Source organism: Colobus angolensis, unplaced genomic scaffold, assembly GCF_000951035.1.
Source record: "Colobus angolensis palliatus isolate OR3802 unplaced genomic scaffold, Cang.pa_1.0 Scaffold630, whole genome shotgun sequence".
Classification (NCBI taxonomy): domain Eukaryota; kingdom Metazoa; phylum Chordata; class Mammalia; order Primates; family Cercopithecidae; genus Colobus; species Colobus angolensis.
In genome coordinates, this window is record NW_012119933.1 from 345524 (window position 1) to 369336 (window position 23813).

General features: G+C 42.0%; 1 protein-coding gene across 5 annotated transcripts in view; it reads left to right on the top strand.

Moving 5' to 3' along the window:
• The window catches only part of SORBS1 (sorbin and SH3 domain containing 1), a 253714-nt gene that overhangs the window by 172992 nt on the left and 56909 nt on the right, over window positions 1–23813 (top strand). For 3 of the 5 annotated variants that reach the window (XM_011963926.1, XM_011963925.1, XM_011963927.1), the window contains 4 exons: window positions 6357–6404; window positions 6526–6655; window positions 8975–9089; window positions 23288–23337. In XM_011963926.1, the coding sequence (XP_011819316.1) occupies window positions 6357–6404; window positions 6526–6655; window positions 8975–9089; window positions 23288–23337 (343 nt within the window). Of the gene's footprint in view, window positions 1–6356; window positions 6405–6525; window positions 6656–8974; window positions 9090–14903; window positions 14988–18892; window positions 18959–19533; window positions 19636–23287; window positions 23338–23813 lie in introns of all 5 variants that reach the window. The other 2 variants (XM_011963923.1, XM_011963922.1) reach the window with 1 other exon arrangement.

Below are 23813 nucleotides of genomic sequence, written 5' to 3' on the forward strand. Positions count from 1 at the left end.
AAAAAAAAAAAAAAAAGAAAAAGAAAGAAAGAAAGAATATATAGTTAGGAAAACTCCCCAAGTGATTGACAGGATTGAGAACCACTGGGATGGGGAAATACTGGTCTTTTCCAGCCCCCAAAAAGAAGTTAAGAAAATTGGCCAGATGCAATTTTGGGAATATGGATATAGGATGAGAATGGAGAATGCAGATTTTAAAGAATTAGCACCCCCTACTCTGAGCATGCCCAAATGATGTTGGCTCACTTGGCACATTTGACGTCAAGAAGAGGGAAAATATTTTCAACTAATGGCTCAGAATTTGCAGCAAAACCAAATAACTGTATGTTACTTCATGGTCCGTGGCCTCTCCTGACTTTCCATGGCCTGTGAGGACCCGCTGGACCATGTCAGCAAGAAGGTGAGTCCAGGTGAAGCCCCAGAGACCAGCTTTTTTCCCATGCTTTCGGATGCCTCTTCTACCACTTCAGGCTGGTGGTGGCCACTGCCACCTCTCGGTGATGTCCCTCAAGACACCACCTCTAGGCATCCCCAGGTTGTGGTGTCAAAATGGTCTGTCTCAGTGCTTCTTCCTCATTCCTAGAAGAGATTGCACTAAGGCAATGATTTAAAGATGCTCATCTTCTTAGGCGCAGCTGTAGTTGAGTTAAAATAATTCTCTACTGGCCTTACAGAATTTGTAAGAATAGGTTTGTTTTGCTTGATTTCAAGCAAATGATTCTATTGTGAAGATGCTTGGCCAGAATCTGTGCCTCCTGCCCCGGACTCCAGCCAGTACTGCCCAGGGGAGGGGCTGAGTTGCTTTCCTAATGAGAGCTTCCCAGGAGAGCTCCGCCTAGCAAGTGCAAAAGCCATTGACTGGCCTGCAGGATAGTTAAGAAACGTAGCAGTTACTCCCTTTCCACCTTCACAGCCCAGGAGTTCGATAGCAGATGAAGACGGTGAGTCTTCTTCGAACCCTATGGTTCTCCCAAACTTTCTCCTTTAACTTATTTTTTTGCTCCACCTCATTCTCTTCCTCAGAGTTCTGTTTTTTCTCTGACTGTGTCTTCTGTAACTACTGTACACCCTACCCTGGTCTTTTTTTGCATTCTTTAGAACTTGATGCCACATCTGTAATCCCAGCTACTCAGAAGGTCAGGGCAGGGGGACCCCCGAGCCCAGGATTTTGAGGCTGCAGTGAGTTACTCCCCCCAGTCTGGGCGACAAAGCGAAACTCTGTCTCTTAAAAAAAAAAAAAGAACTTGAACTTGATGGCCTTTAGCTAAAATATAGACAGCTTTGTAACGCTCTCCCCCAAGCTCCCTGGGCTTCCTGACGTCCTTGCCCTTTTGTTTGTTCTTCCCTTCCCACCCCACCCAGACTCAGCACCCAACTCTACATCTGTGTCTTTTCCCCTATTATTTTTGTTCATGGGGGTCATGTATGACTATCTTTACCCTTTTATCCTTTCTCTTCCTAAGTGTGAGGGGTATAGCCAGAGGAGGATTTAGGTTGAGCAGTAGAAGAAAGATTGTGTCAAAAATGAGCCATTAATATTTGGAAAATTGTTTTAAGTTTAAAAGCCTGAGAAATGCATAAAATTGAAATTTAATTGATACAGGCAAGTGGTTATGCAAATGACTTTTGCCCATCCTCCCATTTTAGTCAGTTATGTAGTTTTTCAGAACAACTTTCAACCAGTACTTTCTTCAGTTGTCTTTGAGATTTTTATAAATTAAAGAAAAAGAAACAGAAAAAAAAGGGATTTGGAAGCTCATTTAAAGTCACTGTGGTTGAAAAAGCAATTATGTGGCTCCTGGCAGTTGTAGGAGAGTAGCTGTCCCCAAATTGAGCTACCAAGGACAGATTGCCAAAACCCAGAGAAGAATCATTGTGTAAACATTACAGCCCAGCAGGACCTTCAGAGGCCTAAGTGAGTTGTTTACCGCGTGTAAATCCCATGCAGTGTTACAGCTTCCTGGAAATCACTGGCATAGGAAGGTCCGAGTGTTGCTGCCAAGGTTTGATGTCTGCTGCTTGGAGCTCTGAGGAGCACAATTAGCATGTGGTTCCACCATGAGCAGAAACCACAAGATTTCTGCACAGCTGAGCCCACTCTGGCATTGTTTTAAAGGCCCTTGGAGAAATACCGAAGGCAGAGCTTCAGGTGCTAGGTAATAGACAATTTGAGAAACATTTCATTTAACGTGTCTTAACTATGTTAAGCACACTTGTCTCATTTGGCTGGCTCTAGTGTGGAGAAGTGCAGACCTGCTCCTTATACTGCTTTCCCATTCCTTGGTATTTCTAACTGCGTACTCATCTTCCCCACTGTGGACTTAGCCTCCCGGGAAAAGGCAACAAGGAGCAGCAGCTATTGCTAGAAGGTGTACAGGCCAGGCGCGGTGGCTCACGCCTGTAATCCCAGCACTTTGGGAGGCTGAGGCAGGTGGATCACCTGAGATCAGGAGTTCGAGACCAGCCTGACCAATATGGTGAAACCCTGTCTCTACTAAAAATACAAAAATTAGCTGGGCATGGTGGCGGGCGCTTGTAGTCCCAGCTACTTGGGAGGCTGCAACAGGAGAACTGCTTGAACCCAGGAAGCGGAGCTTGCAATGAGCCAAGATTGCACCACTGCACACCAGCCTGGGCGACAGAGCAAGACTCTGTCTCAAAAAAAAAAAAAAAAAAAAAAACCAGATGTAGCAAGAGTGACTCAGTGTTACCCATTGTCCCTGGAGACCAGCAAAAGGAAAACTAGAAATGTGAGGCAACTCGGAAAACTTGCTTAAACATCACTGAGGGCGAGGGGGTGCAAAAATCGGGCAAAGGCTTCAGGGGCCGGAAATTGGCTCAGCCAACAGTGCAGTGCATGCCTTGAGTTTCAAGACAGCATCTTTCTCTGCCTCTTGTATAAGAACATGGTAACAGAGGAGCCAGTCTTCAGCTTTCCCAGGATTGGGCAGATGAAGCTGGGGTGAAAGAACGCAGTGGGCATCTCTGTCCCGGGGCTACAAGATGACATAGGGAAGTGGAATCTGAAAGACCTTGAATCCATTTCTACTTTGTCTTTCTCACCCTGCAGCCAAAGGCAAATCTTCTCAACCTACTTGGGCTTTAGTTTCCTTGTCTGTAAAATGAGGTATCTAGTTCCTCTTAGAGTTTTTTGCAAGGTTTAAGTGAGATGACATTAGTAAATTACCAGCCATTGTTAGTCACTTAACAATGGGAGCTACAATTATTATTTTTATTCATAAGCTGAGGTAAAATATTCTTCCATTAGATTTACAAGACAAGCATCACAAATTGAAAGAATAGATTTTACATGCCCCAGAACTTGTCCTGCGTTATAGTTGTTCAGATGAATCTATATGACTTCAGTTTGTCCTATTAAAAGTTCATGAGCTGATATCCACATATCAGAAGCTGTGGATCCTTTGACAGAAATGAAAACTTGTTCACAGAGACTACCCTGCTCCGTTTTAATCTGGTGTGGGTGAGATTTCTCTACCGACACTGAATAAGAAACAAGTGGCTTTTTTTTTTTTTTTTTTTTTTAGAGAGAAATTCTTGCTCTGTCATGTCACCCAGGCTGGAGTGCAATGGTACAGTCATAGCCCACTGCAGCCTCAAACTCCTAGACTCAAGCCATCTTCCCACCTCAGCATCCCAAGTAGCTAGGGCTGCAGCTGTGCGCCACCATGTGTGGCTAATTTTTAAAATTTTTTTGTAGAGATGGGATCTCACTATGTTGCCCAGGCTGGTCTTGGATTTCTGGCCTCAAGACATCCTCCCTCCCTAACAGGTGTGAGCCACCAGTCCCGTCCAAGAAAGGAGCTTTAAGCACATTCAGTTCTTCAGACACCTCTGTTACCTGCATCCCCCAACTCCAACTTTCCTGCTTCTCCTTCTCCTTTTCAAAGTACATATACTGTTAAACTTCCCGAGTAGTGTTATTTTTTTCCCCATCTTACAAGAACTACTTCTCATTTTCTTCTTCCTTTTTTTTTGTTTTTTTCTGTTTGAGACAGAATCTCACTCCATCACCCAGGCTGGAGTGCAGAGGCATGATCTTGGCTCACCCCAGCCTCCGCCTCTGGGGTTCAAGCAATTCTTCTGCCTCAGCCTCCCAAGTAGCTGGGACTACAGGTGCATGCCACCACGCCTGGCTAATTTTTGTATTCCTAATAGAGATGGGGTTTTACCATGTTGGGCAGGCTGATCTCGAACTCCTGACCTCAAGCAATACACCCACCTCAGCCTCCCAAAGTGCTGGGGTTACAGGCGTGTGCCACCACGCTCAACCAGTATTTCTCATTTTCTTCTAATAAACCTTCTAGAGTTCCACGTTAAAGCTCTAGAGAGAAACATTTTCTAAAGAGCTCGGGCTTAAAAAACAAAACAAAACAACAACAAAAAAAGTCTGAATATTTAAATGCCACTCCTCTCCACCCAGTGAAAACTTTGCTTCTTACTTCATGAACCAGGTAATAGTTATAAATTAACCTTCATCTCATCATCTACTAATAAGCTATAATTTCTCCATGAGATGTACAGGGTTTTGAGCTAAAATGCTAGGCTACATTTTAAGCAGTGCATACATCAGCTTCTAACTAAGCTAACTTTTCATTCGGGCATTTTCATTGCAGCACTTTTTCTAATCAAGTCCCTGTAATCAAAGCTCATTTTTAGTTTTCTTTGACATCATGGCATTTTGTCAGTATAATCAGACGTTCTGTTTAAAAAAACAAAAAACTGGAAACACACAATTTTTCAGAATAATCTTTCAAAAAATCTTTTTCTGGATCCCACTTTATCTCCTTCCCCTGTTCTATTTTCAGAAGATAACATAAATAAGCTTACACACTCACTTTAAAATAGTGAAAGGTTTGGCTGTGTTGGTAGGAAAAAAACCTTAAGCCCTGTTCAACCTTGATATTGATAAATTCTTAAAAGTGAGGGAAGGAAGTAGGGGAAAAGGCACTTTGGTACCTGATGCCTGTCCCTTATTTGGGCCAAGGGAGACCTGAGACAAAAAAAAATGGAGAAAAGAGGGGACAAGAAGTAGTGATTGTTAGAGAGGCTGTCTGAACTAATAGCAATGTTAGCTTATTTATATTTCACAAAATATTCTGGCCTTGTCTCTTCTGAAACTTCAAATGATTTGTATAGAAACAAGGACTTGATTAACATGAAGTCACCTCCATACAGTGGATTCTTTGACTTGTCTTTGCGGGTTAGTTCATGTGCTTTGCTAAAGTTGTCATGAACTTTAGGGAAGGAGTTGGGTCTTCATTCCATGTATGTGAATTTTGAATCCAGATTAGCAAGATGTTAGAACATGGGAAAGGCTAACTATTTCAGACTAACTCTTTTTGGAGTAGTGCTTTGGAGGGATCATCATGGATGTAGTGACTAGATAGAATGCATTTTTGGGACAGTCCCACTTTAAAAACCTGTTCCCGTCAATGTGCCTGTGGTCTGATTTTTAGTTCAGAAAGTACAACCACTTCTACAAGGGGTTCAGATCTTTATACGTTCTGCAAGTTTTAGAACCCAGTGTCAAGCCTACGTAGGGATGTGTGTCATGCCTTTGGAGAGCCACCTCCCACCATAGAGACACGTGTGAGTTTGATTTGTTCCAGAGTTGCAGTTTAGATACTCACTCTGAGTAGTACCTTTGCAGAGGAAGCTGTTTAACCATGGGTCTGCTGTGTTTCAAGGAAACAGATCTACTCAGGGAACCAGACTGAGGTGGAATCAAAACAAATTTTGATGAGGATTTTCTTAAATTCTTCTCTTAGCTGCAGAACTTCTTTGTTAATGATGTGTATGAAAGCTTACCATATAAAACAGGTCAAAGCCAAGGCAAGGAGCTAGAAAACCCACCCTCTGGGCCTCTCCTTCCCATCCAGTAGCAGCCTGAGGCCCTGCTAAGAGGCCTTTCAAGACACTGTTGAACTTGGTGGGCTTAACCATACACTGAGCTGGCACAGCCAGGGATCCATCTCAGCCCGTGCTTCCCATTCAGCCAGACCCAGACCCTGCATTCCAGCTTTGGTTGTGTGGATCCTCTGGAGGAGGACCCTTGGCTGTTTGTCCCCATGCATTTCTTGATGTCAGGCAGCAGCCTCCACCAGTTGTGACTGTCCTGCCTGGACTACAGGTTTGGTTGGATGTGCTCTACAAACCTTACTCCTCTCAAACATGCGCTGCCGTGGTGTAGCTTCTGGCGCTTCACTCTACTTCTCTCTGCTGGGATCCCTAGGGGGTTTGGATGCTTGTACCGGACTGTGGAAATGGGGAACATACAACTTGGTTCTCTTACCTTCGCCAGACTTCTCCTGACTACATTTTGTTTTGTTCAATAGATGATGATTCAGATCTGTACTCTCCCAGATACTCGTTTTCTGAAGACAGTAAGTGACTTCGAATAACCTGATTGTAGGGGAGGAAGGGAAAGTGGTGGATGAGGGAAGATAATCACGCTGTTTTCAGTTTTCGTGAGTTTAAAGTCTTTTGTCTGCACTCTTTCTCCAGCAAAATCTCCCCTTTCTGTGCCTCGCTCAAAAAGTGAGATGAGCTACATTGATGGTGAGAAGGTAGTCAAGAGGTCGGCCACGCTACCCCTCCCAGCCCGCTCTTCCTCACTGAAGTCAAGCCCAGAAAAGTAAGTGCCCACTTGTCTCTCATTTATCCAGCCTGGGCCTCGTCAGTGTTTGCTGAGACCTAGGAGCCTCCATTCTTAGAAATGTGGAATTTGAGTCTGTCCCCTGTCACCTGTTAGCAGTGACTTCTTATTTCTTAGCCTCAATGTCCTCCTCTGTCAAATGGGGATAAAAATAGCGTGGTTCCTAGTAAGGATAGTGCAAGGATAAAATGAGATAATGCATGTAAACATTCCTGGTAGCACTTGGCTCAGAGTATGGGCTTAATTAATATTGACTATCATTATCATCACTTTTTACATTTTCACAAGAGAAATCTTAACTGCAAGATTTGTCACATGTTGTCATATTCTTTGTGCATACTGTGTTCACATATTCATAGCAATGACTATAACTTTAAAAAGAAGCCACACTTTTTAATGTCCATTTACTCATACAACATGTATTATTGAGACATAAGCCTTGGCCCTGTTCTAGTGACGACATTAATAAATCTCTTAAAATGTCTGCACCAAACAACACAGTTTTCTTTTTCTTGAGTTTTTTTTTTTGAGACGGAGTTTTGCTCTGTCGCCCAGGCTGGAGTACAGTGGTGCGATCTCGGCTCACTGCAACCTCCGCCTCCTAGGTTCAAGCAGTTCTCATGCCTCAGGCTCCCAAGTAGCTAGGACTGCAGGTGTGCACCACCACTTGTGGTTAATTTTTGTGTTTTTTTAGTAGAGACAGGGTTTCACCATGTTGGCTAGGCTGGTCCCAAACACCTGACTTGAGTTCTTATCTCTAAAAGTGCCCTCTGAAGCAACCTTCTCATGCTATTTGGACAGGTTTTCCATGCATCTTCCAGCCCCAACTTACACCACTTCTCAACTCACAAAAGGCTCTGGCCAAACAAAATTATTTAATACACATCCAATTTCATACCTCTGTACCTTTTCCAATCTCATAGACAAATTAATGGCTGTTTTAAAAGCACCACACAAACTTAAGTGGCATCTACCTGAGGAGTTTGATAATTAATTTGAAAAGAAAGCTGGGTATACCGCAAATCCCTTATAGGTGCCTTCATCCAGAACCCACTGGGTGTATTCTCTGCAGATATATTATGGAAGGATATAGGTGTATATAAATCATTATCTGCCTTCAAGAAGTTTACAGCCGTGCATGAAAAACTTAATATAATCACAGAGCAAAGTACAGTAATGCACAAATAAAAAATTTGCAAAATAGAGCTTATAGTAACCAAAACAGCTTGGTACTAGCATAAAAGCAGATATGTAGACCAATGGAACAGAATAGAGAACCCAGGAACAAATCCACACACCTATTGTGAACTCATTTTCCACAAAGGTGCCAAGAACACACACTGGGGGAAAGACAGTCCTTTCAGTAAATGGTGCTGGGAAAACTGGCTATGCAGAAGACTGAAGCTAGACCCCCATCTCTCACCATATACCAAAATCAGTTACTGACTTGAATCTAAGGTCTCAAACTATGAAACTACTATAAGAAAACATTGGGGAAAATCTCCAGGACATTGGTCTGGGCAAAAATCTCTTGAGTAATACTTCACAAGCACAGGCAACCAAAGCAAAAATGGACAGATGGGATCACATCAAGTTAAAAAGCATTTGTACAGCCAAGGATACAATCAACAACGTGAAGAGGTAACCCAGTTACCTCTTCCCTATTCCAGTGTGGAACAGGGAAGAATGCAATTATGGTAGCAGCTAACATTTATTGTGTGGTTACCATGGGCCTGGTACTCTGCTCAATGATTTACATGCACTGTCTCATGTAAATTGTTTAGTCCTTACAACAACCCCATTTTTCAGATGAGGAAACTGAGATACCAAGAGGTGAAATACTTGTCTAAGATCACCTCGCTAGCAAGGGGTGTGGCAGGATTTGAACCACAGTCAACTGGCTCCAGGACCTGTGTTCTCTCTCACTGCACTAGTGTGAGTGGGAAGTACAGACATGTCTGTGGAATGAAAAGCCCATGAGAGTGAAGCAAGGTGAAAGATTTTTCCAGAGCCAGCTTTGATGCTGCTGCCGCCTCCTTTCCTGTTGCTTTCTCCACTCCCCTTCCTGGTGCCTGGTTTTGAGCACAGGACATCTCAAACCTTTTGTGAAGCAAACACCAAAGTTTAACTGGTTGTTTTGAGAAGCAAACCAGCACAACTAAATTGTTCACCCTGACTCCGATTTTATGCTTTGGATATAAAGTTCTTTGATTACACTGCAGCCATCCAAAGTCAGACTGTATCAGAAGCTAATGCCAGTTGTCATGAAAATAGCTCTAATAGAATTTTATTCTACAGAAATGACTGGGAACCCCCAGATAAGAAAGTAGATACAAGAAAATACCGTGCAGAGCCCAAAAGCATTTACGAATATCAGCCGGGCAAGTCTTCCGTTTTGACCAACGAAAAGATGGTAATGTGCATACTAAAGTTCTTTTGTCTCACCTTGCCCATGTTCTTTAATCAGAATGCATTGTGCAGTTGGATTACATTCTTTCCCCTTTGAAATAGACTTGCTTTGTTCTGAAGACAATGACAAAAATGAAGTACTTTTACCATTTTCATTTTTGCAGGTGTTCATAAAATAAGTCCCGCGAGTCTGCCCTTAAAAAATCCTCTTATTGTGGCTCTGTTGCTCTTTTTGTGCATGGTTTTAACTAATATTAATTTGTCTACTAACATAAAGGTTGATTTTGCTGCTGTCTTTTTTTAAATGTCTAAGTGTTCATTTATCAGGCTTGTCATTAAGTGGACTGAAGTCCAGTTTTTTTTTAAGTGACTCTGAACAGGCATAAATTTTGTACAAGTTGCTAGAACATCATTAAAAGCTACATAACTAATAGGATGTTGTGACTTGGAAAAAAGGCCCCAGGCTGTTAGAATCTATCTTTTAGGTCTTTCTTTTTTGACAAGTGCAATATTGAGAACTAATTTCATATTCTACCTGGTTTATGATTCCCTATAACAGTTCACATCTCTAAGCAATTATGAGTGGGGGAAATGGCATATATGCATATAGCAGACCACCCTGGAAAAGCGGCCTCTTCTGTGAAACAGGAAGAATTCTTACACATTCAGTAGTTTCATACCTGCCAATCATGCATCCTTTTATTCACCCTTCATTAGGAAAAGCTGGTTTGGAATTGTGATCCTAGTTAAGGGGTTCTCCAAAGCTTCATAAACATTGCAGTCCTCCAGCGGGACAGCAGGATGGGATTATTATGCTGGGGGTTGGTTTTTATTAAAATATGGTCACCACAATGTGTGCAGAATAAGCAGGCCTCTGAAATGCAGGCTCAAATTGTGTTCCCTTTGCCTCTTCGGCTCTACATGTTTTGAAAGAAGAATGGATTTGACTTCTACTGAGATAAAAATGTGTATCTCTAAAAGCACTAAACGATAAGCCATTTTAATTAGGAAAAAAGGTCAACAGGTCACAGAAATACTTAGAGTTGTCATTCTTCAGCGTTCACTATGCACCACAGTTATTTCAAGCAGAAAGTTCAGAGAGGAGCACAGAATTTTGCCTTCTCCCCATCACTGCCCTTCTTTGGAGGTTGTCTGCTGTTAGAAGATACCGTACGTAAGAAACATGGAAGGTAACCTTGCACCCAGGTGCCCCTGCAAAGAAAGTCATGCTCCTTGGGTTTATTTCCAACATTAATAATAAGTCTGGGACCCACCGTTACATATGAATACATTTAAATGATTTCAGGGACTCTGTAGACCTTTGGGTGTTTTTGTTTTGGCAGCATCACTGTTTATAGATTTTCATGGCCCTTACCGAAGGCTCCCTTTTCTCAATTTCTCCTTTGTTTCCAGCTCCTTTCCCTAGTTCTTAGTCATTTAACCACTACTCAGAACTAGGAAAAACACCATAGTTTTGTTTTCCTCATTGATACCGCAGTAGTTTATGAGAATCTTCCATACCACAGTTCTTGGGATCATTTACGTTGTTTCTACAAACCCTGAAAAGTAACACATGGTGCCCCATGGGGCCCTCTTGGAGAATGGTGGTGAGTATGCACATGGATTGCAAAGCTCCTCTGTGTAGTACCAAGCCCTAGGCCAAGCCACCAGTGGGGCTTGAACACCAAAGGCAGGCCAGGGAGGAGTAGGAATGTCCAACAGTTTCACCCAATTTAGCTCTGTTCCTCCGAAGAGAAGTTTTAGTTGAATCTTAATCTTTTGACAGTCTGCCCTTCACAGTAGTTGAATTTATCCTTTATGTTTGATTTTGTTTCCTGCTATTTTTATCACATGGACAGAAAAGGTGAAGTGTGAGTTTCAGCATGCGAGTCTTGGCTTTTGGTATCTAGTATCTGGTTTGCCAGAATTTGAGCATACACCCCCACACCCCCAAAACACACACTTGCATTGTTAACTGTGGGTAAGTATACTCACTGGTGACAGATGTAGAATCTAAGTCTGCTCTCAGATATGCACTACCTCATTTTGGGAGAAAAATTGCTTTTTCCATTTGAGGTACTGATGTCTGCTTAACTCTGGCAATTTAAATTGTGACTTCATAGGCACATCTATGCATGGTTAGCAGGAGAGGTTGCCCTAGAGCTCACCTTGCCCCTGGAGCATACTCAAATCATTCCAGAAAGATGGAAGAAACACTGTACTGCCTTCAAAACCCCTACAGAAGACTTACAACCTTGATGACTAGTCATCTATTTGAAAGACTCATATGAAGGTCTTTTTTTTTTTTTTTTTTTTTGAGATAGGGTCTCACTCTTATTACCCAGGCTGGAGTGCAGTGATGTGATCATGGCTCACTGAAGTCTTGACCTCCCAGGCTCAGGCAATTCTCTCACTCTCAGCCTCCCAAGCAGCCGGGGCTACAGGCATGCACCACCATTCCCAGCTAATTTCTTTCTTTGTTTTTTTGAGATGGAGTCTCACCCTGTTGCCCAGGTTGGAGCGCAGTGGTGCAATCTCAGCTCACTGCAATCTCTGCATCCCAGGTTCGTGCAATTCTCCTGCCTTAGCCTCCCGAGCAGATGGGATTACAGGTATGCATCACCACGCCCGGCTAATTTTTGTATTTTTAGTAGAGATGGGGTTTCACCATGTTGGCCAGGCTGGTCTTAAACTCCTGGCCTCAAATGATCCGCCCACCTCTGCCTCCCAAAATGTGGGATTACAGCTGTGAGCCACCGTGCCTGGCCCCAGCTAATTTTTTTTTTTTTTTTTTAGAGATGGGGTCTCACCATGTTGTCCAGGCTGGTCTCAAACTCCTCGGCTCAAGCAATCTACCCCTGTTGGCCTCCCAAAATGCTGGGACTATAGACTTGAGCCACCAAACCTGGCACATATGAGGGTCTTTATCTCTGCTTGGTCCCTTCTTATCATAGTAGGATACTTTTTTCTCTTCTAGCCTTGGAATTGGAGATCTATTGGTCAGTCCTTGCTTTGTCAAAAATGACCTTTTTCAGGACTCATTCTTTCATACCTTCCTCTAAGTCTCTTACAGAAGTTCAGCTCAGTTAAATACATACATATGTGTGTGTGTGTGTGTGTGTGTGTGTGTAGAGCAGGACGGACAGATATTAAAAGAGTGATTACAGACACAGTATACATTTCGAAGTGTAAAACAAGGGGATTTATGCAGCTTGGTTTCTTCCCAGTTCACCCTCACTTTGAGTTCCTTCCCTGACTTTTAAGCATGGTCATTTAGCCCTGCTTTAGCATGGTGTCATCGCAAACTTAGTGGGCCTGCCCCCCTGTCATGTGGAATATGAAAAGGGGAATGTGGTATAGTGTAAAGAACACTGGACTAGGAATTGGAAGATCAGGTGGGTCAAATGTGATAATAGGGGTACAGTAATTATGAATATTAATAAAGTGCTACCCAGACATACCACATTCAGGTGATTTATTTAATTGGAATTTGAAGCTGGTCTCTGGCTTCTATTCAAGAAGCAAAACTGTCTTTGAGGAGAAGCTGGCAATTTTCTGGTGAGTTACCTGCCCTTTTCCAAGGATTTTTTTTTTTTTTTTTTTTTGAGCTGGGAGAAGAGCCTGTGGTACTAAGGAACTTCCCCAGGCGTTATGGAATTTTCCCTGTCTGCCAGGCCAGAGTTCCTGCGCTGTGTCCAGAAGGATGTTTTTCTATTGGTCTGTTCCATAACAGGATCCACAGCTGAGTTATACTTGGCAGAATCAAATGCAGATGTGAGGGCTGTGTGGTATCACCTTTTTAGCTTTATCTCTGGACAGCTCGAAGGACTGAGGCTGGTTGCTCTCACCCATCGCTGTTTGACATAACCTCCTGATTCTATTATTGGCACAGCATTAACCTCCACAGTAAAACAATCTGCAGACAACCTTTGGGAATAAAATGAGTTAATTACTTCGGGATCATGAATACCAAAACTTTCAGGCAGTTTCCCCAGAGAGCTGGTACATTTTATTTAAGAAAAGAGAAAAAAAGCCTAACCATCCCCAGAGGGCAGTTTATAAATAGTCTTTGTAAAAATAACAAACATGAAATAGATTTCATGAAACCCCATCATATTAGGATCTAGAAAGTCCCAGTGTCTAAATTGCCACTCCTGAATAGTTGTGTTTTTGTACGTATCGTACCTCCTTTCACTGAATTGAATAAATATAGAATCCATTTACTACAGTGAGGGCAAGCCTTCTCCTTCAGGATTTAAACCCTAAGTCCCTAAAGACAACTGGAGGAGGTTTTATCTGCATGCAGGAGGACAGACCTTGTCTTTCAGTATGTATTTCCCTCCGTTTTCAACCTAGCTTGATTTCAGTTAAAGGAACGTTCCCTGCCATATTTCCATATTGTCCTCTACCTGTAGCAAAAGTGAAAGTAATGCTAAAGATTCTTTTAAAGATCTTAGAAAAAGGGATTGGTAAAGGTCATTAAGAAAGTTAGCAGCCATTTCTACAAGCTGCAAAGGGGATGTTAACTATGTTGTGAGAAAAGTATGGTCAAGAAGAGCTGGTTTGTGAAGCACTAGCATTAAAGGCCTGCACACCAGACATGGCAACCCACTCCCTCAGATGTTATAGCCCAGAAGTAGTGAAGTTTGTTGTGCAGTGTTTTCCATCTCAGTAGAAAGTATATGCATTTTATATTTCAGGTTATTGTAGAAAATCACCCCAACTCTGTTTTCGTGATTACCAAACTTTTTTGAAACATATATACATATTTAATTAGTCATGAACCTCAAACACTTTTGCCTGATGTAAACATTTCTCCAATTTATTAAGGGGAAAACCTGATTTGCTTTGCACGCATTCATTTTCCAACGAGTTTTTTCCAGAAACACGTGTAACTCCATGAAATAGGTGCCAGAACTTTATTTGGTTAAATATTATATCCCATGGAATCAAATTATCAGTCTATTGATACCTCATAGTGTTATATAAAATGAGAAATCTAACTTATTTTTGTCACATAACTCAGAAGTTTTTTCCCCTTTGTTCTGTTATGTGTCTTGTCTAGCTTTTCTTTCACTTTATTTTTTCCCAATTCTTTAACATTTATTTGTTAAAATACGAAGTATATTCTGTCTGTATTCATCCGCCATGGATGCTTGTTTAAAATGTTTTTTTCACTGTGTCCTCTGTCTTTACTTATATCATTTTTCACTTTCACTTTACTATGTACGGGACATGGTTTCCTACCTACTCATGTGCCATTAAAGATGCAGTATTAACCAATTGGCTTTTAGAAAGTGTCAATATTTGCGTTTATTTTGAAAACCGTAAGGTGGCTTAGCAAATAAGTACTAAAGTTGTACTAGCCCATAAAAATCTGCTCTACTCAACTGGCATAGATGGCTAAATGTTTGGTGTGCTCACCAGGTAATTTGCTCATAACTAATAGTTCTTTGTAAAGGGCTTTCTTTTCTTTGACATTACTGAAAATTATTGCAGAATGCTGTTATGCCCAGATTCAGACTTGTTGTGTAGGCAGCAGTGTGGTGTAGAGTTGTCCATCTGTAGTCCATTTTCTTCTGCCTTAGGGCTGAGAATGATTCACTCACTGTTCCCTGCCTCAATTTCCCTGTTTTTATAAACCCATCCTCTCCCTCCTGTTTTTGCTGTTGTCAGTAAAAACAGATGATTGCTGCTGTTGAATGCAGCTTCTGTATATACCTGGAAACCGCTGCATCTCTACTGGCCTGTTCCTATGTAATCTTTGCATAATGTTATCCTTCTCTTTCTTCCATTTCCCTATCACCAACCCCTATAGAGTCGGGATATAAGCCCAGAAGAGATAGATTTAAAGAATGAACCTTGGTATAAATTCTTTTCGGAATTGGAGTTTGGGAAACCGGTAAGTTTAATAGCTTCAGTGGTTATACACCTTTTAAACTAATGCTGTGGATGCATTGTTGCTGCTAAAGAATGTTTGTAAGGAATTCAGAAAGTAGGGAGCAGTCATGTTAATTGTCCGTAGTGGGATTGTCTCTTCTCACTACAACCTCTAAGCTTTCCTTTGCCTTACTTCACTGAGAAAGGATAGTGAGCTCTGGAAGTATATCTTGCTGGAATATCCCAGAGAAACACAAATAATCATTGCTTGTCTTAGACCTCCCCCCACAACAAGTATCACATGCCTTGTGGATGGCATTATTTCAGCCATTGGTTCACTTCCTTGACCAAAGTCTTTATGACCTGTGAAAGACAAGCTGAAAATGCATTACACACTGAGAAGACCAGCATTGTCTCTGCTTTAAATAGCATTTTAAAAAGCATATGTAAATGAAGTCCCAGAACAGGCCAACAAGGACCTCTTTATGCAGGTGTGACCCACAAATGCAACCCCATTATAGGTGACTTTTAGGGGATGATTTCTATTTCCCAAAGTTTGAAATGGGAGTAAGGAATTTGAGCATATTTAGTATTCAGCCTACTCTTGCCCCATGATATCTCTGAATCGGCTCTGGTACAAATTGACTTTTGGCACTTAAAGGAGGATTTTCTTAGCCTTGCGCCTAAAGGAATATAAAATAGAAGGGAGAATTGAGCTCATCCTTCCTCTGGAGATAACTGGAAACTGACTTTAAAACTCTAGTTACTTTAAAGTCTTAATTATTATAGCTGCAAAAAGAATTTACAGGTAGAGGAGTTAAGTGTATAAACACATTTTATTCAATGATTGTATGAGACTTTAAGCATTGGATCCAGCTTTTGAGTTTCTATGGTCTGGATGACAGTTTTTATTTGCAGACAGGAATGAATTTTATAGTTCAGTAAAATGTCTTAAGATTTTTTATTAAAACAAAGACAAAGAGAAATTAAGCTTGTGCTTAGGAATTGCTCTTTGATTTGGCGGTGCTGAGCTTTGAAAGTTCAGGCATCTTCTGAGTTAAGAGCACCAGACTTGCAAACAGTCTGCTTGTTCCTCTCTTCTGGTCCCTCCTAGACACTGTCTCCCGATAGCAGCTGAGCTGTCCTGGATGAACAGCGCCACCTAGTGACCAGTGGAGAGGGACGCATCTGACCCAAAGTCTGCACCCTCCTCCCCTTCCCAAAGCATTGGTGCACACCTCATTTCTTCTCCTTTCTCTCCTTTTTTCCCCCCTCTGCTGTTCACCATTCAGACATCAGTTAAGTCTACCTCAGAAAATCTTTTCCACGTGCAATATTTAACAGTATCCTAACCCTTTCTCTTTTCTTCTTTTTCTTAAAACCTGGTCAATTATGTCACCAAGAAAAGCTTTTGCTGTGTGTAGTTGTCTCCCCCCCACCCCAGAACAGACCATGATTGGTATATGAAACAATAATGCCACACTTTAATCAAGGAAAGCAAAAGCTATTAAATTATATTTAATAGAGTCCATGCCATTGATTTTTGAAGTCTGTTTCAGAATCCACAAATTTCTGCCTATCTCATCTGCCAAACAACTAAATCGGTTTTGTCTAAAATATTAGCTTTCAGGAAAAATGGTGGAACTTTTTCCCTAATTAGTTGTGAATGTTTTACTAAATCTATCATTACAAATAAGTTTTGAGGATAATATATAGTATTTTGATGCCAGCATACATTAAATAGTCTCCATGCATAGCTTGATAAATTAACAGTATTGCTGCCAAAAACTTCACTCCAGGTACCACACATCTAACTTCAAACAAATGTTGAGAACACAGTCCAGTTTTATACTGGGGCCTTCCTCTAGCTTGTATCCCTACCCCATTGCTCTAACTGCCTCTTAATTATTTAAAGACTCAGAGATGCTTTTTCAAGATAGCATTTTCTCTGAAGCCACATGCATTCTTTGCACAGGCCTCAGAGTTCTTCTAATGAGACTGTTCCTTTTTGTATAGGTCTTACTTTAAAAGGTAATACTTGTGAAGACTTGCCAAATTCACTAAATCAATGCCCATATCCTGAGGAATAGCCCTGAAATTCCTCAGCTGTTGCTCCTTATGGTCTGAGGCATCCTAATGGTGGGCTTATGACCTAGTTGAACCAACAGGGTTTGGGAGGAAGGTGTGGTAAGGAAAAATTTTTTCTTCACTTCCTACTCAAACCACTCTGCCACAAAAGAATAAGAGACATAAATAAAGTGGCATAAACCATGGAAGTTATTTTGGAAAGTTTTTCAGCCATTCAGAAGAAGAATCAAAACTACCAGATCATGGGAATTAGCATTTCTACTTTTTGTTTTTTTGTCACACCAACTGGGAACCACTTTCCCCGAGTAAAGCCTGTCAGAACTTTGACACTAGACATTTACCCTGAACTTGCTTCCTCCACCCCTTCGCTTAAGCCACCCAAAACGAACTGAAATTTCAGCAGGATTCTGACCGAAAAGATACCGTTTTAGCGCCAACAAGTTGTTAGAATAGCAAATAGTTCAAGACTCCAGGGACCATTTTTGGATGGATTATTTAAAACCAGTTTAATTTGTAAACACTGTCGTGTTTATTGCAGTAAAGAAAGAAATGATCATAAGTCATTAGACTTTAAAAAGTCTGCTTCTGCAGATGAACAGTCCAAGTGTATCAAGTGCTTAAAGATGAATGGTAATTGCTAATATCACTTACTTGATGAAATGCAGAATATACACGTGCAGAGATGACATTACTGACCTGTTGCTGTCAGTGGTGAACACACCTTGGAATCAGATTACTTCTCATTTGCAGATTTATTACAAAGAGCCTGGGAATCAGCTTTTTCTTCTGAGTTGTTTTCCTCTAATTTCTATAGAAATTGACATTATTTCTATATGTAAGAGCAAGTCAAAATTTCACAATGTGAACCAATTTGAATGCTTCCATAGAGTTGGCTTTAATGAAATTTGCACAAAATTTTAGGAGCTGTTAGTGATCTCCTATTTCTTATACCCCTAGAGGTCATTATATAAGAAAACTCAAGTCTAAATAGGCAGAACAAGTGGAAGAGAGGATCCACAGTTAAAAGTCACCTGTAACCTCTGAATGTTCCACCCTCTGGACTCCTCCCTCGTTAAACTTACAACAATCTTTTGGCAAATTTCTGTCTTAGGAGTGCAGCTCTAAATCTGACTTGAAGAGTTAAAAGACAAAGCAAAAATAACCTTATAGTCCCCTCTTTAAATTCTGGGTTTAAACTCTGTTCCCTAAGCGGGGATGAAAAGTATGTCTCCACCACTATCAAGGTCTACTTAAACTGTAAAAGGAGATTTTAAAACTACTGGTATGAAGTTGCCTAGTGCACTATTTAACACCCATTTTATACGTGGATTTCGTTGCTACAAACCACAGAAAGTACATTTGGTTCAGTCCATTGATCAATCCAGTGAGCATAGATTCACACACGTGTTAATACACAATGAATTTTACAGCAGAAGACTGCCTCAAAAATGTAGAATCTTCAGTGTCAATCTTAGTTTGAAAAGAACAATGAGGAATTTAAAAGTTTCTATTTTTGTTCAAATGTGTGTTAATCCTTTTTTTCCCCCTTCTTTTCTTTTTTTAAGTTTTCAATATTTAGAATCCAATGATGATTTGCTCTTGAAACGTAGACATAGAAACAGACTTCCTAGGTGACAGTCCCAGCTCCCAAGTCCTCAAGCTTCTGCTCCAGCAGGCAGCCTTGTGTCCGTAGGCAGCACCCACTCCCCTTACTTTTGAGTTCACCTTTCTGTGTTGATACAGTTCTCCTAGTGTGCCCCTCCTTGTTTGAGCCAGTCTCCATGTTTGTCTTTATGTCTTTATGCTCATTTCTTCATTTCCTCCTCTGCTTCCCGTCAGCCTCCCAAAAAGATATGGGATTATACTCCTGGAGACTGCTCTATCCTTCCTAGAGAGGATAGAAAGGTAATTCCGCTGTGCCTCCTCCGTTGGACTGTGTGTGCTCTCTAGCCTTGGTTAGTGTGAGTGTGTTGTGGGTTTGTTTTTTTGTTTTTGTTTTTGTTTTTTTCTTAAATCACTTTTTTAAAAACTTGATGCTTTTTGTTTTTTTTTTTTTTTTTTTGGTTTGGTAATAAAACTATTTAACAAATTCTCTAAGACATATACTAATGTTTAGAGGTGTTTAAAGCAATTACGTATTCTTCTGACATATAGTATTTGTCACCATCACCACGCTCTGAAAAAAGAGAAAATAGGCATTTCCTTAAAGGTAGGTTTTTATAGTTCTCTTTGGCAAGTAGAATGGCTTTTTGAAGCTCTGATGACTTCAGGATTTCTGTTTTATATGCCTAATGTTACATTCTCTGTTTTCATGTCTTCAACTAATTTCCAGTGAGCTCTTGTGTTTTAGTCATGCTATCTTGGCCATATGAAAGTATAACACTAAGAAAAAAATTCATTTTTTCTAACTTAACCTTCCATTCTTTCTCCCTTTCGTCTCAACTAAAACCTTCTTTCCCATCTTTTCTTTCTTGAACCAGACTAATCTAGACAAAGATCTCAGCCTCTGCCAGACAGAGTTAGAGGCAGATTTAGAAAAAATGGAGACGCTTAATAAAGCACCCAGTGCAAACGTGCCACAGGTATTTCCTAGTTTTTCTCATGCCATCAGTTCCTTTTCAAGCTGTGCTTTGTTTTCTTCTTTGTTCTATGGTTGTTGATGTAGTTGAGGTGACGGACGGTGATGCTGGCTCTTTTAGGCTGCATGGCTTTCTGACTCCTGTTTTAGACTCCTTCCCCCACCCCTACCCAGTTCATTTTTGCTTGGTTTTCTTTTGAGCTTGGCATCTTCCTTAAAGGGGATTCTTCAAATATATGCAGAGAGGCTGCTAAACTACTCTCCCACCTTATTCTCTTCCTCTGCTTTCCAGGGGCAACCTTTTAAGTTCCCTTCCTTTGCCTCTGTCTGCCTTCTCTGAATTTTCAGGGAGCCATTTTTGGCAGTTTCCTTGTCTTTTTTGCAGCCCTGGGAGATACCAACCTCAGAGATCAGTTTCAAAAACTCAGCAGCAGTGCTTTGGGTGCCCTTTCTGTGCATGGCGCTGTCAGAGTAGTAGTGTTTGTCATTTTAAAGGTCGGAAAGTTCTCAATCAAAAATGCACTCAGAGGTCAGATAGCCTGGACACACAAAAAAAGTGTTTGAAACTGAGCCTGCATTGATATTTTAAAGGGAGCTATGTCAAAATGTGGTTTATTAAAGGGTATATGAGACAGAGTAAGAGAAAGAGAGAAAGAGAGAAAGAGAAGGACACCATGGCAAGTAGATTTCCAAACAGGAAAAAACCAAATGTTCATAGAATTGCCTGGAGGGCTCCCTGACAAAACAAAGGAGACTCTTAAAAGGAAAAGATATCTTTAGAGAAGATACAAAAGGAGGCTGGGCACGGTGGCTTCGCCTGTAATGCCAGCAATTTGGGAGGCCGAGGCAAGTGGATCACTTGAGGTCAGGAGTTCGAGACCAGCCTGGCCAACATGATGAAACCCCGTCTCTACTAAAAATACAAAAATTAGCCAGGCGTGGTGGCAGGCCCCTGTATTCCCAGCTATTTGGGAGGCTGAGGCAGGAGAATCGCTTGAATTTGGGAGGCAGAGGTTGTAGTGAGCTGTCTGCACTCCAGCCTGGGTGACAGAGCAAGACTCCGTCTCAAAAAAAAAAAAAAAAAAAAAGATACAGAAGGAATATGGAGCTGAGGAGGCCAGGAAGGTCCACAAACCATGACAGGAAAAGTAGCAACTGCTGAGGGACCCATGCCACACTTAAGCAGAACAGAGATGAGGGGAGTCAGATCTCCAGCCCCAGTGAACTGGGCGCAAAAGAAGTCATGAGAACAGTAGAGACTCAAACCAGGGAAGGGGCGAAGAGACCGGGGATTCGGCCAAGGGCTCTGGGATACGAGAGTCAGGAGCCGAGGAGCTGCAGGTTGCTTGAGGGTGTTAGGAATTGGGAATCCAGAGACAGCAGAGCATGAAGAAGCCAGCAGGGCCAGGGGTTAGGCTCACACTCTCCCTCAGCACTTGAAGGAGCCACCAGAGGCACTGCACACATGGGTGAGGCAGACAGGTGATGGGTGGGGCAGGCGACGGGGGAGGGTTAGGGGCTGAGTTTCCAGTTAGGGTGAAGGGACCAGATTAGCCACTGTGGAACTGAAGGTCCCAGGTGAGAAGAGATCACAACTAGTCCTGGAGTGAGAATGGTGACTGTGGCTGTGGTGAGAGCCCATGCTGGGTGTACCAGCGTGCAGTGAGGAGGGCAGATGCAAGCCAGGTCACTGGGGATGTTGCAGTGGGACAGTTTAACTGGTGTGAAGAGCAAAGAATTGAGGGATGGGATTCAGACGAAGACAACCTTAGGGTTTTGGCCAGGCAGCTGGAAGAATGAGGATGTAACACGTCACAGAGGAAAGCCGGGAAGAAGATCAGGGCAGAGGCAAGGTGAGGGAGTTGGCTTTAGGTAATTGACCTTTGAGGTGCTGGTTGGGTGTCATATAGAGCATATCCAGTAGGCAGTTGGAACTTTAAGACTGGGGTTCTTGGAGGAGGCATGGGCTTAAGATGGGGATTGGAGTCACCTGAGGAGAGGTGATGGTTAAATCCTGGGAGTAGAAGAAGAGACCCAACTAGAGAGTAGATGAAAGACTGAAGAGGGAATTGTGTTGAGAGAAAGGATGTGAAACCAAGAACTACCCATGGGGACGTTGGGTGATGCTGACCAGTAGAAGGGGAGAGGGAGAGAAAGGAGAGTTCACAGAGGCAGAGGGAAAAGCGAGTGGTGGAGCAAGAGGAGAAAGTGTGAGATCTTTCCAGAGGTCCAGAAAGGTGGACTCCCAGGAAGGTCAGCGGATGTGCTGACTAAGATGTTTCCAAGGCTTTGGAGGTTGCTGGGTGAGTAGTTCATGGGAGTTAGAGTATATGGCAAAGAATCAGGAGCCTGCAGAGGTATAGCACTGAGTGAAAAGATGTGGCCGTGGGAGGAAGGAAGGGAGGGGAGTGTTCCCAGAGGACTCTACAGGGTCACAGTTTTTTCAAGGTGGAAGACCAGACAGGACAGGTGTTCAGAGGTTGGAGACTCAAGAAGGAGAGGATGGGCAGGCAAGACAGTGCAGCCATAAGGGCTGGAGGATGGATGTGGAGGTAAGAAGGGTGTGCTCTCTGAGGAATAATGGGAGTGGCGTGGGGTACAGTCCTCATCGCGGAGCAGAGGTGCCCTCAGAAATGAAAGCACACAAGCCCACCAGGTTTCAGCAGGCAGGGGGCTAGTGGGTGAGTTTGCCTGTTCTTCCCTGTCATTTCCTTTTCTCTCTTTCACAATCTCTTCCTTTTCTTTCTCTCCTTTCCTTAAATGTCTCTTCTCCAAATAGCTAGTTTTTCTTAAAATGGTCATTATTAGAGATGAGGGCATTATTTAAGGTAGAAGTATCTTTAAAATTAACCTTTGCATTGATTTATTCAACTACTGCCTTATTTTTAAAAACAAGCATATCAAAGCCTTTGCATTTTTCTCTCAAAGACAACGGAAACCCTAAACTACAGAATTATGTTGCTTTTTCTCTGCATGTGGCTCTTGGTTGTTTTCTTCCTTTTGCGTGGTGCCTGTTAATTTTATAAAGCCTTCCCTTATTCATGCCGAAGTGGTCATTAATAGGGTTGGTGAAATTGCATTTCTGCCCATTTCTGTACTCCTAAATTTGCAGGCATACACAAGTTATCTAAATACAGTGTGGTATTTTAAAATATGCTTTTGTACATTCTGGACCTAAAGTGTTGGGTGACCCTCTCTCTGGATGTGGCATTTGGGGTGCATGAAGGGATCTGCAGTGGGCTCAGAGGGGGTCTGAGGGCTGTGGAGAAGCTGGTGGAGGATGTGCTGTCCATGTCACTAAAGCATGTTGGCCCATGGTGGGCCATCACCTAGTGACCTGTGACGGAAGATAAGTATGAGCCAGGAGGCCTTCTCCTGACTCACCCAGAGGGCCTTGGCTGCATCCACTGGAAGGCAAAAGACCAGGAGTAGGAAGGCCCACGTGCCCAAGTCTCCTCCCAGAGAAAGAGCACCACCCTCCACCAGCACCGAAGACCTTTTCCATCCAGCCCCCCGTGACTTCCAGAGGTCCTGATCTAAACTAGGAAAAGAAATTGACCTCTCTCTTTTTCCTCTTGGCTTGAAACATATGAGTCAAAATAAATCATCTACATTATTTTTTTTTTCTTCTTTTTTTCTTTTTTGGACATTTACAGAGCTCAGCCATCAGCCCCACTCCGGAAATTTCTTCAGAGACTCCTGGATAGTAAGTTGCTATTTTATTTTGTTTACATTGCTTACTATGTTAAATGTCAGAAATGGGAAGAGAGAAGCTTATGTTTTGGACCCAAAGTGTGTTTTGTTTGTATCAGCCTAATGGCTCTGAATGATGTACAGTTTGGTGATAAGAAGCGATCTAATTGTAGTCTTCAAATTATTTTTCTTCTGTTCTCTCCTCCTCTTCCAAATTAATTTTGTGATGATTTGTATTACCTTTCATGAACTTTCCCCATTTTATCTTTACCTTTAGAATGGGAGTTTATTTGTCTAAGTTTAGAATCAAAGTTCTTGCCTGGCATGGTGGCTCATGCCTGTAATCTCAGCACTTTGGGAGGTTAAGGCAGGAGGATCACTTGAGCCCAAGAGTTCAAGACCAGCCTGGGCAACATAGACGCTGTCTCTATCAAAAAAAAAAAAAAAGCTGGGTATGGTGGTATGTACCTGTAGTTCCAGCTACTTAGG